The sequence below is a fragment of the Fusarium subglutinans genome, assembly GCF_013396075.1.
Source record: "Fusarium subglutinans strain NRRL 66333 chromosome Unknown NRRL66333_c0000266, whole genome shotgun sequence".
Lineage (NCBI taxonomy): Eukaryota > Fungi > Ascomycota > Sordariomycetes > Hypocreales > Nectriaceae > Fusarium > Fusarium subglutinans.
The window spans coordinates 45,809-58,324 of record NW_023502329.1 but is presented as its reverse complement, the minus strand read 5'-3'; the positions used below and the strand labels follow the sequence as shown (position 1 = coordinate 58,324).

Sequence of the window (12,516 nt, the reverse complement as noted above, 5' to 3'; positions counted from 1 at the left end):
TAATAAAATAATATATTATTAATAAAGAGATTAAGTATTTAAAATAATATATAATAGCTTTAATTAATAAAAAATACTAATATAAATAGCCTTACTTCTTTATATACTTATATATTAAAAAGGGGGCAGTATAGAGGTTATGTATTAATAGGTATACCAGGCCTGGTACAGGTATTGGCTCCCTAAATAATAGCGCATCTTACTTGTCTGGCCAAGGTAAAGGTTATCTAATGCCGGGAAAAGTCGCTTTGGCCCGTAAAGTATAAATTCTATAGCCAAACGTTAAACAATAGCGCCCGCTCTTCCTTAGCCGAAAGAAGGAGAACTAGGTGTTAATTAACTCGCGCTATATTCTACCCCCCTGCTAAGAGTTATCTCATTCTGGAAAGAACGGCCTTGGCCCGATGCACCCTAAAAGCTTATTTGAACTTACAGTAGATAGAGCATCCCGCTCCGACGGCTAAGGTGGGGGTTATCTAATGCTAGAAAGAACGGCTTTGGCCCGGTGCACCCTAAAAGCTTGTTCGACTCGGCGCTTGGGTAAGTAAAGCAGCTATTGGTGGGTTGTATTATTCCCTGACATGGTAGTGACCTCTGCCAAAGCCAGTTATGAGCCGCGTTAGTGAGTGTTGTGTAACCGTGTAATTATCCTCAACCTCGGCCTCATCCAACCATTCCTTCTTTCAACGGGCGCAACTCCACATGGCCCTAGATGCTTACACTTTTTTAGATGCTAAATAGGATTAGCGTGGTAAGTAGGACACTGCCGTCTAAGCACTGACTCTGCCATGTCTGCTGATGATAACCTTATTAATTCCGTATATATCTCGCCAAGGCGGATCAAGGTTACACTGGAGTTCGGTTTCCAAATACGGAGTAACGTCCTACATATTGCCTTCTCAAAAGGCCACGTAAGCTTGCAGCGACTGAAACTCATCTGGTTTGCAAGTATCCGAGTTTCGATAACCCTGGGACTAGATTTGAAAGCTATCTACGTAAGTTTGGCTTATGGCCATCGTAATCTCCAGCGCTTCGACACAGAAGCATATCGGGCGGACTCCTCCTCCAATCACCATCCTTATCGGTAGTATATTCCATAGTTTCCAGTGTTGTAACCTTGACACCATTACCGTGCCCATTTCATCATCCCCGGGTCCTCTGCATCCTCCTCAACATACTTGCACTGCTTGAATGTAGTCCAAAGTTGCCTGAGAAAAGACCTGTTGTCTTGTCGATAGAGATCACCAAGCAGTGGTTTGATCGACTCTGTAGCTTCATCGCAATGATAAAACGGGATGCGTCTGTAAGGTCAGTTATCTGAGATTGCAATTATGTAGGCGAGACTCACGGAAACAAATGGTGGACCACGTGGCGGTCAATAATGCCATGGAAAAAAACACGTCCAATAAACCCAAAGTCCCGGTCTATGGTAGCCAAAGCGCCTTTCGTAAATGTCCAGCCGTTTGCGGTGTAGTGAGGAACATCTTCGTGCGTATGGTGCAAAAAGGTAATAGCAACTAATTGTCCTAATCAGCCCTAGATGAAGATATGGGTTTACCGTGTGTTGCATACTCAGCCAATGATGAACCCAAAGATAGGGCTGTCCGTATAATAGCATCAGATTGCCCATACCATGTTTGGCCGAGAAGGTATAGAGCACTGCGATAGTGAGGCCAAGGCCGATATCTGATAAGACAATGTACAAGGCTTCACTATGACGGAAGACGGCACTGTAGGCGTCAAAGTGACTCTGACGCAGTATGCCCTCCGAAGGCTTTTGGAGGCTCTTCTTACCGGCAGATATGTTGAAGCAAAGATACATAGGCCATGCGAGTAACTGGTGAAGAAGAAGTCGAATGAACTGTATGACGGGGATGTCTTCCCATTGATCAGGGTCCACAAACGCCACTCGTAGCCTATCAAAGTAGTCAACGCGAGTCTTGGGCACAAACGCCATATCCTTATCCATATGACCGGTAAACATATGGTGGCGCGAATGAGAGAACTTCCAAGAAAAGTATGGAACAAGTAAAACAGAATGGGCTACCCAGCCCACGAAGTCATTGAACCAGTCAGATGAAGAAAATGCTCCATGTCCAGCTTCATGAGCTAGGATCCAGAGTCCAGTGAGAACACAGCCTTGAGAGAAACCGTAGATAATCCAAGCGCCACCTCTCAAGACAGGGCTTGGCAGAATGGGGATGAAACTAAAGGCTAGCCAGGCGAGACTGGAAGCAAGGGCCACGTCTCGCAGCAAGTAGCCCATGGACTTAACGGTGGAAGGAGTGAAACAATAGGCTGGAATGGCACTCCGGAGAGTACTGATATCAGGCACTGGATGTCCAGAGATAGCCTTTTCTCGCGGCTCCTGTCGAGTGGAGTAAGTTATCATCAGTCATATCATAGTAGGAGCCATCTTGGAATCATTACTTACAACCTTCTGTTTGCCATTGGTAAGGAGCTGCTTCTCGTCGTAGCTCATTGTGGCAAGTGTTTCAAAGGTTAGAAGACAATGTGTCGTGAACTAGCTTGGCAATTTGTGTGTAGTTGTAGGGCTCAATGTTAATATGACTGTGGTTGTCTCCAAGACTTGACCTTATCAGGACGACGGGAACGTTATATATGAGAACTGGGCAGAGTTAAACCTAACTTTCGTGGTGAAATGGCAAGATTGGGTGCTGAGATTCCCCTTGTCTGACCAACGTCAAAATCATCCCGCAGTGTTCCTGTCCAATACCCCCAACAAAGGCCGAATACGATTCCAAGTAAACTGACATTTGGATTCTGACTCAGGAAAGTATATTCGGAGAGTATCAGAACATCAACGGGCCGACGGAACAGGGTACCCTGGCACGATTGGACTTTCTACAACCACGTCATTTTCATGGCCCACTCTTGCGTCTACTCGTTTGTGCCGGCAGTTGTTGTAAATGAATTCAGAAATCATCGGAATACGTCCGAATTATACAGGGTGAGCCGCGGCACAGCAGCTCTTTTATCATCACCTTATCATTGTGTCTTCTGATTCACTGTCAAACGGTGGGGGTACCTATACTGCATTAGAGTGATATAAGACGCTCTGTCACTCACCCATTGTTTAATACCTCACCAAAAACTTCACAAAGCACAATCTACTATTTACATCTCATCAAATACTATACTTTCCTCCCCATAGCCCTCACTATGGAAAATCTCACTTCCCTAAACTTTCCAGCTACTTTCACTTCCTTATTTACCACCAAGAGTGTCGCTCTTATACCCCTCTTGCTCATATCATTCATTATAGCCCAGTTTACCTGGAGTGCCTTCAAAGCCTCTAGATCTCCTCTGGCAGCTATCCCTGGGCCTTGGTATGCATTTCTCACTACTATCCACTTGAAATATGGGTTCGCTACTGGAAAGATTTGGAAGTTGGTGGAGCGAAGCCACAAAAAGTACGGTCCTATTGTCCGCCTTGGACCCCGGCAGGTATGGATCTCGGATAAAGAAGCTATGAAGCAAATCCTTTCCAAGATCGATCTTCCAAAGGTAGCTATGTATGCCGAGATCTCGCGGGACAGGTTTAGTCCCGGATTATTCGGTGAAATGTAAGTTTCCCAACCCATAGTGATCGTCAGATTCATGGAGCTCATGGATCTTGCCTTGTTTTCAGCCGCCCAGTACCTCACAAGAGACTCAAGAAGTTCCTTTCTCCAGCCTTTACTGTTGGCTACATCGACAATCTTGAATCTTTCTTTGGAGGAACCATCCGAGATCTTCTCAACAAATATGATACTTCTCTCTCCAAGAGCCCACAAGGCAACAAGATTCTGGTCGACCTCATGGACGATCTCCATAACGTTGCGTTAGATATGTAAGTCTCGTATACAACCAGTCCAAGTCATACACTAATATGTAATCCAAAAGAATGGGCGAGTGCTCATTCGGTCGCGGCTTCGGACAAACCAACCCAGCAGCAGAAATCGAACAGGGGATAAGAGAGAAAGTCTGGAAACGGATTCCCAGGTCTATTTTTGACGGACTCAGCAAACGTTATCAGGTCAGACACTTCCTTACAACTGCCAAGTGAGCCACGACATGTTTGACTAATATCGTGATTCAGTCCGTCTATATCAAAAGGTTCTTCAGGGCCTGTGGTATTAATATCGAATTTGACTGGCCCAAGGAGATGATCATGGTAAGCAAGTTACTTCGCGAAGCCCTTGCCCGCAGGGTGAGACTCGCCGAGAGTGATGAACAACATTTTTGACCAAACAATGCAGGCCATCGATGCAGTTGTACAGAGACGTCGTACAACCGATGATTCTGACCGGAAGGATCTACTCCAGCATCTTATTGACGAGGGAAAAAAGCCCGACACTTTGACGACTATGAACACTCGTGACATTGTGGATCAAATGTCCGAAATTCTTCTAGCAGGCTCCGAGACTACCTCTGGAACAACTGCTTGTTTGTTCCTCGAACTAGCCCGCAGCCCGGACAAACGGGCCAAGCTCCTTGATTCATTGCCTGTCTTGGATATTGGTGATGAGATAATCAGTGGCAAGGCAGTTCGGAACGACCCCAAGTACCGATATCTGAACGCTTGCATCAAGGAAGCTCTCCGTATGCATCCGATCGCCTCCGAAATGGGCCGTCGTACAGGCGACCAGTGGGTTCGGCTTATGGGATACAACTTGCCGCCCCATACGGTTGTCTCTGCGTCATATCGCGACCTGCACCGTAATGAAGAGTACTTCCCAAAGGCTATGACCTTTCTGCCCGAACGATTCTTGGAGGAATCCGAAAGAGGAGACGTACCAGCCGCTGAGTAAGAGACTTTCCTGCAGAGAAATGTTGCCACCGAACTACGTGACTGACTAAAGGACCTGCAAACAGTATGGACGCTTATTTTCCATTTTCGGCCGGGAAGCATTCTTGCATTGGTATCAAGTAAGTCTTTGAAGCACCGATCATAATAGAGCGGCAATGTATACTAACCGCTTGAAGCTTTGCTTGGGCCGAGATGAGGATGATTGCTGCAAACATCTTCTCCAGGTTTGATGTCATCGAAGTATCTGGTCAGGATATAGACTTCAGGCAGTTCATTACCATGCAGTTTGCATCGGGACACTGGAAGGCTGTTCTTATCCCAAGGAAGAAAGCCTCTACTATCGACCAACCTGAGTAAGAGGCATGTGGAGGTTGTCTAGGGCGACAACAAGCATGCTATACCAAGGATTGCTTACAACACAATCAATTTCATGCTTTTGGTCATATCGGCCTTTGGCTGTAGCAATTGGTTAGTCATTATAGTATGATGTCTAAGTTATTAGCCAGATGTGTTATTTGCAGTTGAGACTTGTGGTTGAGAGCTTAGGTCAGCAGACAGAACTTAGTTAGCAGACAGAATTTAGCTCGCTTTTGGTCTCGACACTAGTGCCTTTCATTATCCCTCTTGTGAAATTTCATCCGGCTGAACTGTCCAAGCTATGTTAGTGCTTAAACGTCTCAATGCGAATATTATGGTTAGGATAGAGCTAGTATTTACTAGCTAAGCTATATCATCTATGTGCTTTTACTATAGTACAGATATAGGTATAAATATACGAGTGAGGATTTTTATAATTCTGAGAAAAGATAGGAAAACAAGGGAAATAAGGGAAATGAAAAAATACTCGCTGGCTGAGCACAGCCTACTCGAATGCTAGCAAATGCGACCGGATGATCTCCATGTCGATTGGATAAGCGCAAGCGGAATTTCTGCCGGCCTGCGTGGAGATGTATGACCTGAGGAATGGCACGATCTTTAAGTTTGCGTGAGATATACGACATGGTGCTGCGTACTATGTGGTAGCCTTTGTTTATGGTGTGGGTATTGTGGTTTTTAGCGTTGCTCGAATTCAGATAAGCTTTTAAAGCGGATTATCCCGGATGGATATACGCGATATTGCCTAGGATGGCGATATTATTAGTCGGGACGGCCCGGATGATGTAGAGAACCCTAGTGGTTATCACGAACCGTACGAAATAGACGCCGAAGTACTCCGTACAAGCCCGAGATCAGACCGAGCCCGAAGATAGCTCTGCCATGCCCTGCGGGGTCTTTTTACCGCAATCTTTAGCTCTGGACTGATGTGAGTAATGGTAGGAAACAATTCCCCCCTTTGGAAAATTCTTAGCAGTATGCTTACCTTAGACTAGTTGGAGCGAAAAATGCTCCAACCGTCACTTACTTGCTCCCGCGATCAACTCGGCGACGGTGGAATAGCCTCCCCTGCTCCTACGAGTGATTGCTTGCTACTGTAGTAGCGCCCTCCCTATACGCCGTAGGAGCCCTACACTTCAGCTGTTCCTACGACCAGTTACCCCCTCTTGTGATGTGTTATAGCGCCCTTAGTGGAGGACGTGCCCTGTACTTTAGCTCCTCATCCGAATGCCTGTCAGGGGCACAACACTCTGGTTGGTCGGATGAAACACACTGCCTGATTTAGTGAGCGCCGCCACCGAAAACCTGGAAAGGCTGGGCTCGTTGAACCAGGGTTGAGATGCTCGCTGTGACCCATCTGCGCTTTTGTACAATAACTGATTATTTGCCCCAGGCTGAGCCAAGGACGATACATACATACGGACGACCCCTACATCTATGCTGTTTCTATGACTTGGTAGGTCGGAGTAACTTGAAAGGGTTCTGAGGAGGAGCTTCCATTGCTCATTGGAATCAAATGAACGAGATAGGTAGAAGGCCGTGGCGGCTTCATTTCATCAATGTTGTACTTGCTACCAAGGCCGGTGCTGCATATATTTATATCCCCAACACCATTTACTAATCAAATATCGGCCAGTTTAACCATTGGATCAATGCAGCCTGCAACAGCGTCATTTGACTGGGCGCCCAAAGACATCCATCTGCTATAGTCTCCCAATCCCCTCTACCGTTACAAATTTACCAATTAAGCACATAAAATCCCATTCGCTCTATGACACTAAAGTCCGGCTTCAGAGCAGAGAAGATATACGACGGCTGGCTGGTGATCTTATCGCCCTCGCTTTCCTGCTCATCGAACATGACGACGTTTTCCAGGCGTCCAGTACAACCTTTTGCAACAAGTTCCTTTGTGACGCCGTTGACTCGAAGGTCAATGACATCTTTTTCTTCATTCAGGAACCAGTCCGTCATCTTCAGCAGTTCCTAGTGATGGCAGGCTCTGTCGATCGGACAGCCACTGGCATTTTGATGACGAAGAATGAAGCATCGGTGCATGAGAGCATTCATGACTTGCCAGATGAAGTTACGAGCGAATGGCCGTCTGAGCGGCTGAGGTCTGTTGACCAGGGCGACTTTTGCGTCCAGGTACGGAGGGTCTTCTGATGCATGATCCCCGGAACAGACCAAGATAGTGGCTTTGCTAGGAATGTGCGCCATGATGTGAGTGCTGCGTTGGTTGAACGGGGAAAAGAGTTTGTAGACAAATAGAATTTCTAGAGGGAGGGGGGCACTCTGTCATCTTTGCTTGTCGTAACAGTTAGGTCTGTTGTGTCCCCCGTGGCTTTGGACTAATTGTGTCTTGGGCGCAAGGCTTCAATTATGCGTGTAGTAGTGAAGGTTCAGAATTGTTGCAGGGGAAGATTGGTTTCTAAAGCACATCAACCATCTTTTGAGGCGAAAAGCCCTTTAGTATTCGAAGTGTTGCACATGAACTTCCTTCCTAATGGTTCTCATTCATACTGTCTGTTTACTGCACAGTGAATAAAGGTAGAATCAGACAATATGATTGAACCAAGAGGCAATTGCACTGTGTCAGAGCTGAATATCACTGAGGAGTGGAGGGCAGTACTATGCAAGAACCCAGAGTTTAGGGTCCCGCATCTTTACCATTAAGAACTCCTCGTGGTTACAATGTCCTTCATCTTTGGCATGGCGTGAATGTCTCAGGTATATGCATAGATCTTGCTAAAAATAACAACAACAGCATCAACTATTTAAAAGCCAGTGTTTCATAATTGAGGGGCCACGTGTTATAGTAGGTTATTATTCTTTGCATTTACAGAAACGGAGAGAATTCTTTACTATTATATAAGATGCACTTAATATATAGATGTTAAAGTAATGTATGAAATAATCGGGTTCAAACAACAAAGGCAGCCTCTCAACACCACCTCCGTCAGGCATTGACCTCTTGTCTCAGTCATGCGATTATTTTGTCTCTCAGCTGCTTCCCGTTGGATGCCTTGGCAGGTTAATGGAAAATGTTTTCCTCGACTACCTGTTTAAGAATCTCGCTCGTGCAAAGGGCCAGGCGTCATCAATGGCTTGATCTGGATCACAATCATAAATAACTTGAGCCTGCCATAAAAACGACAGCAACGCCATTCTTCTAAATTTAATGTGGATGTTTTCCGGGTTGTGGCATATATTCAGACCTGGGCGGTAGCCCTGGGGTTGCTCTTGGCGGACTGAGGCTTCAGGTGGCTGTTCGATCTGCTGAGGCTGGGCCGTGGGATCGTTTGCCTGGTTATGCCTAGCACAAAATCTGACGCCAGAGTAATTACTTGTAATGCCGAGGAATCAAAAAGAAGGGATAATTACCCCCATTGCGCTGCTAGTTGTCATTCCGATAAGCTAGTGTAGTTACCCGGACTAAGTCGTGAGGACGAGCTTCCGCTCGTCTCTTCTACTCCCTTTCAGACACGCAGGGAGGCTGAGACATTGTTGGCCGCATGCACCGCGAGCAATTATCTATGAAGGATTCTATGGACACGCGGGGCAATAATTCAATCTATAATATGATATGTCACGTATCGATTGAAACGCGAAAAGCATGGGATTGCAGCTAGTAACTCGTCACTAACTCTCAGCTATTAGGCACAATTTTATGAAGATATTCTCTGCCAAAACCGCGGATGCACAAGTCTTTGGTTGATCAAGGCAGCATCTGCAGTATCACAAACACTCATCACCCGAGTAGCAAGCACAGACTGGTCACTCGTTGGTACTGGAAACTTTCGGTTCGAGCAAAAGATTAGACCTTTTTTACAGGAATCTCCTTCTCTACTGTCCCTTAACTCTGCCTTCAACAAGATAAGCAAGAAACGGGGGAGTGTTTAACCTTTTCTTTTCAGGATCGTCAGAATGCCTAAGTGTTTAACGCTGAGTTCAGTACCAGCGTCCGTCCAGCAGCACAGTGCACGTTCCTTTAAGCTTCGGTTTATGTTCCGTAACAGCTCCTTACTCAACTCTATCATCTCTGTTAAGTTACTTGATCCTGGCTATGGCGTGTACGTTAATCGCTAGCTGATTACACCGTCACGTGTGATCTGACAGCCTGGAGGTCGGAGAGACCTTTAACCAGTCATGACACCTTTCAATCGTGGGTTTCGTCTAGGGGGATTGGTGCACTTCAGGGATAAAATTCAAGGGCTTCAGAGAAATGATGAGCTCGATTTGGCTGCCGTTGAAGGGACTGGATAGAAACAGATGGTGAGATATTTCTTGAAGCTGAGTTCACGGTTGAGATGAGTGAGGATAAAGAAGCGGACTGTGGCTTGAGTGATTTGTATTGTATTCAGTAGTTATCTACCGAATATAATAGTTCGAATCATTTCCTCCAACAAGAGCCTTTCTGAACAATGCACTCAGTCGTCTATGTGCAGAGTGTCCTGGGAGAAGTTCTTCCATATATCCACTGCATTATGCTCCCTTCCTGGAAGTCCAAGTGATGCAAATCCCAAGGAGAAAAAACATCTCTACGTACGTGAGAGATGCACTTCTCTTTTTCTGCGCCCGAAGAGACGGCACTTTTTATGTAGTCGTGAGTGAAGTTGCGCAGTTTAAGCTACTTGGCTAGTGGTCCAAACTAACAATAAAGAGGCGAAAGGGCGGTAGTGATATTGTGGCTGATTTGCGAAGTGGAAAAAGCCACTATCACATAAGTCAGGCTGACGAAAGCGATATTTGGCCTTGTGTCACAGGCTGTGCCTTGACCCAGGAATACATATTCATGGTTGGTGACCAAAAGTGAGGGCATAATGCAGTCTAGACTACCTGGAATAGGTAGTCTACACTACGGCTTGCCCGTTTATACATAGCCGTCCTACCAAAGTCGCACTTCCACCACTCTCTATTAACAAATACTGTAAATTTTCTCTCTTGACGCAATACGTCAAAGGCTGACTTCATTTCTCTGCTTTTACTCCCCGCTTATTGGTTTCAGGCCATGTACTAGCAATCCGTCTTTCGTGGTAGAATGAATATACCAACTGGCAGAGTTCTTCGTAAGAAATCTTCTCATCATCTATCACCGTGTTATTTAGTGGGATACAGATGAGGAGGCGGTGGAGATAGAGGGGGCGGAGGTAGAGGTAGGAGCAGAGGTAGAGGGGTAGAATGAGGATAAGCAGGAGGAGGAGGTGGTGGTGGTGGTTGTGGTAGAGGGGGAGAATGGCCATCGCCATCAGGTCCATCATGATCCCAACGTCGAATTTATGGCCTTGCACCATGTCCAACAGGCAGAGGTTTACCTGCCCTCATACTATGAGGGTCACTCCTCAGCTCCACTGGGCTTTCACCTTCAGGTACACAGACCTGCTCATCCCAGTCTGGCCTTAGCCAATTAATTATATACATACGCTGGTCACCTCCAGACCGTCATACATTTCATATTATGATTTCTATACGTATCTGTCTTCGCCAGAACATCCATTCTTGGGACCTTGTTCTTTACGAGGTTATTCAGGTGCGTACATATTCGGGCAAGGACGATATTCTGGTATTGTCGCGGCTTTGCTTCACCGTTAAGTCTCTCGATCAATTCGGCTAAGCCAGCTTCAGTCATGCCCTTAGTTGACATTTGCCATCGTGCGGCGTGAGCCCAGAGAACCTTTGTGTTCTCTGGTAACGATGGCACCTTTCCGCACGCGCTCCTGGAACGTACCAAATTAGCCATGAGGTTCATGGGGCTAGATAACGAGGTTCATCGAGTCAGTGCTGAGTTGCAAAGTAGGCAGATACAGTATCGACGGCAGTAGTCCCGCAATGCCTTTTGCCTTGAGTCTGCCGTTGAGGAAGATGGACAGGAGCTGATTTTATGTGTTGGACTTTTGAGGGGCCTATGAACACTAGATTAAATTATTTCTTCGGCGTTTATTGGGAAGACTTTTGTAATTGTGAGGTACTTAAACCCCGCGATGGAAGACCGTTGCCTGTCGTGTTATACTCTGTGTAACCAGCTTTCGGGTCACCAAGACACGTTATATCGGCCTTCTTCTCCCCAATCTATCTTCAAACTTCCCTTCCCTCCAAGGCATCCCAAGATGTACGCGGACTGTTCTTTCAACGTTCTAGAACTAAGTCTAGTCCCAGCTTCTCTTGCAAGTTTAATAATCCAGTCCATCGCCAGTGTCCTCCTCAAAAACTATCACCAAAGATATCATACCGGCAAAAGATTCCGACTGCTACTCTGTAACAATCTCAAAGCCAAATTGCTTGTTGCGCTATGTCCGCGAAGCTATGTTGTTAAGGACCCTTCACCGAAGAACTTTAATTCTGACTCCGGATTCGACGACATCTTTACTGACATGGGCCTTACGGAGAAATACAAGCATGGACTTGAGAGTGCACTGCACGGTATCTCTTTCTTGTATGGATAAGGAAGGGTGAGAGGATCTAATATAGCCAAGCTGGCCTTTAAAGCAACATGGCTGCTTCGCAAGGTTCACAGCTGGGAGCCGTTCATCCCAATCACGATCAACGGGACTCGGCGATACATGTGGGATACCAATGTCGTCATGACGAATTTGACATGTTTTGAAAATGCGAGGGACTGGATGCAGGGGAATCGAATGAGGGACAAGGAAGAGAAGCGCCGTGAGAAGAAAAAGCGCGCAGGACAAGCTGATAGCCATGCTACACAAACGACGCAGGAGATGCCGATAGGAGAGAAACTGGCTCTCTTGGATCTCAGTCAGCTGGTCCTCCCTTCTGAGATCTTAGTCAATTCGTAAAGGTCGTCCACGCTGTCGAGTGTCTAAATAACGCTCATCAAGACCATCATCAGCTCATTACGGAGAAGCTCTGGACGCAGATGCAAGGCGTCACCGTCGAGGTATGCGAGACCGCCAGCAGGATCCAGAAGCTGGAGGAGGAGCCAACCGTCAATGAGCACCCCTCATACCCCGGTATCACGAAACGAGCCTCGTATCGAATAACTATTGCCAAAGTAGTCGCTGGAAGCGTATCATGCTAAGGGCCCGCCAAACAAATAGTGCGAAAAGATTACGAGGCCACCGCTTCGTTGTTGTCTAATGCAAGGCAAGTTTTCGCCAAACCTGGACAGTGAGACTTACCTCCAGGATAAGTCGATTGAGGTCTTTGACAAGGACTACAGGGTTATAGCCAAGATGGGATTAGATAGCCTAAGGGAGTTTTTAATATATCTATGGCTTAAGCGGGTGGGTACAGGGTTGAAAGGTGTACCTGGATAACTACTTGGTCTAAGTTGATGAGGTAATTCCTCAAATGAAGCTAATCTTCCCGAT

General features: G+C 46.3%; 4 protein-coding genes across 4 annotated transcripts; 2 read left to right on the top strand and 2 right to left on the bottom strand.

Moving 5' to 3' along the window:
• Positions 1 to 1,126: 1,126 nt before the first annotated feature.
• Positions 1,127 to 2,482, bottom strand: FSUBG_12403 (omega-6 fatty acid desaturase (delta-12 desaturase); the record flags this gene model as incomplete). Its single annotated transcript, XM_036677188.1, has 4 exons — positions 1,127 to 1,301; positions 1,349 to 1,526; positions 1,573 to 2,368; positions 2,435 to 2,482. 4 exons carry the CDS (start codon positions 2,480 to 2,482, stop codon positions 1,127 to 1,129), a joined length of 1,197 nt encoding a protein of 398 aa, XP_036532139.1.
• A 701-nt stretch (positions 2,483 to 3,183) lies between these two features.
• Positions 3,184 to 5,170, top strand: FSUBG_12402 (cytochrome P450 monooxygenase family 3 subfamily A; the record flags this gene model as incomplete). The annotated part of the gene is made up of 7 exons (XM_036677187.1): positions 3,184 to 3,587; positions 3,653 to 3,853; positions 3,907 to 4,039; positions 4,103 to 4,213; positions 4,263 to 4,810; positions 4,879 to 4,932; positions 4,990 to 5,170. The coding sequence occupies 7 exons, from the start codon at positions 3,184 to 3,186 to the stop codon at positions 5,168 to 5,170; spliced, it is 1,632 nt and encodes a 543-aa protein (XP_036532138.1).
• A 1,755-nt stretch (positions 5,171 to 6,925) lies between these two features.
• On the bottom strand, positions 6,926 to 7,405 carry FSUBG_12401 (uncharacterized protein; the record flags this gene model as incomplete). The annotated part of the gene is made up of 2 exons (XM_036677186.1): positions 6,926 to 7,171; positions 7,259 to 7,405. 2 exons carry the CDS (start codon positions 7,403 to 7,405, stop codon positions 6,926 to 6,928), a joined length of 393 nt encoding a protein of 130 aa, XP_036532137.1.
• A 3,887-nt stretch (positions 7,406 to 11,292) lies between these two features.
• FSUBG_12400 (uncharacterized protein) lies at positions 11,293 to 12,224 on the top strand (the record flags this gene model as incomplete). Its single annotated transcript, XM_036677185.1, has 3 exons — positions 11,293 to 11,605; positions 11,654 to 11,970; positions 12,036 to 12,224. The coding sequence occupies 3 exons, from the start codon at positions 11,293 to 11,295 to the stop codon at positions 12,222 to 12,224; spliced, it is 819 nt and encodes a 272-aa protein (XP_036532136.1).
• Between the last annotated feature and the right edge of the window lie 292 nt (positions 12,225 to 12,516).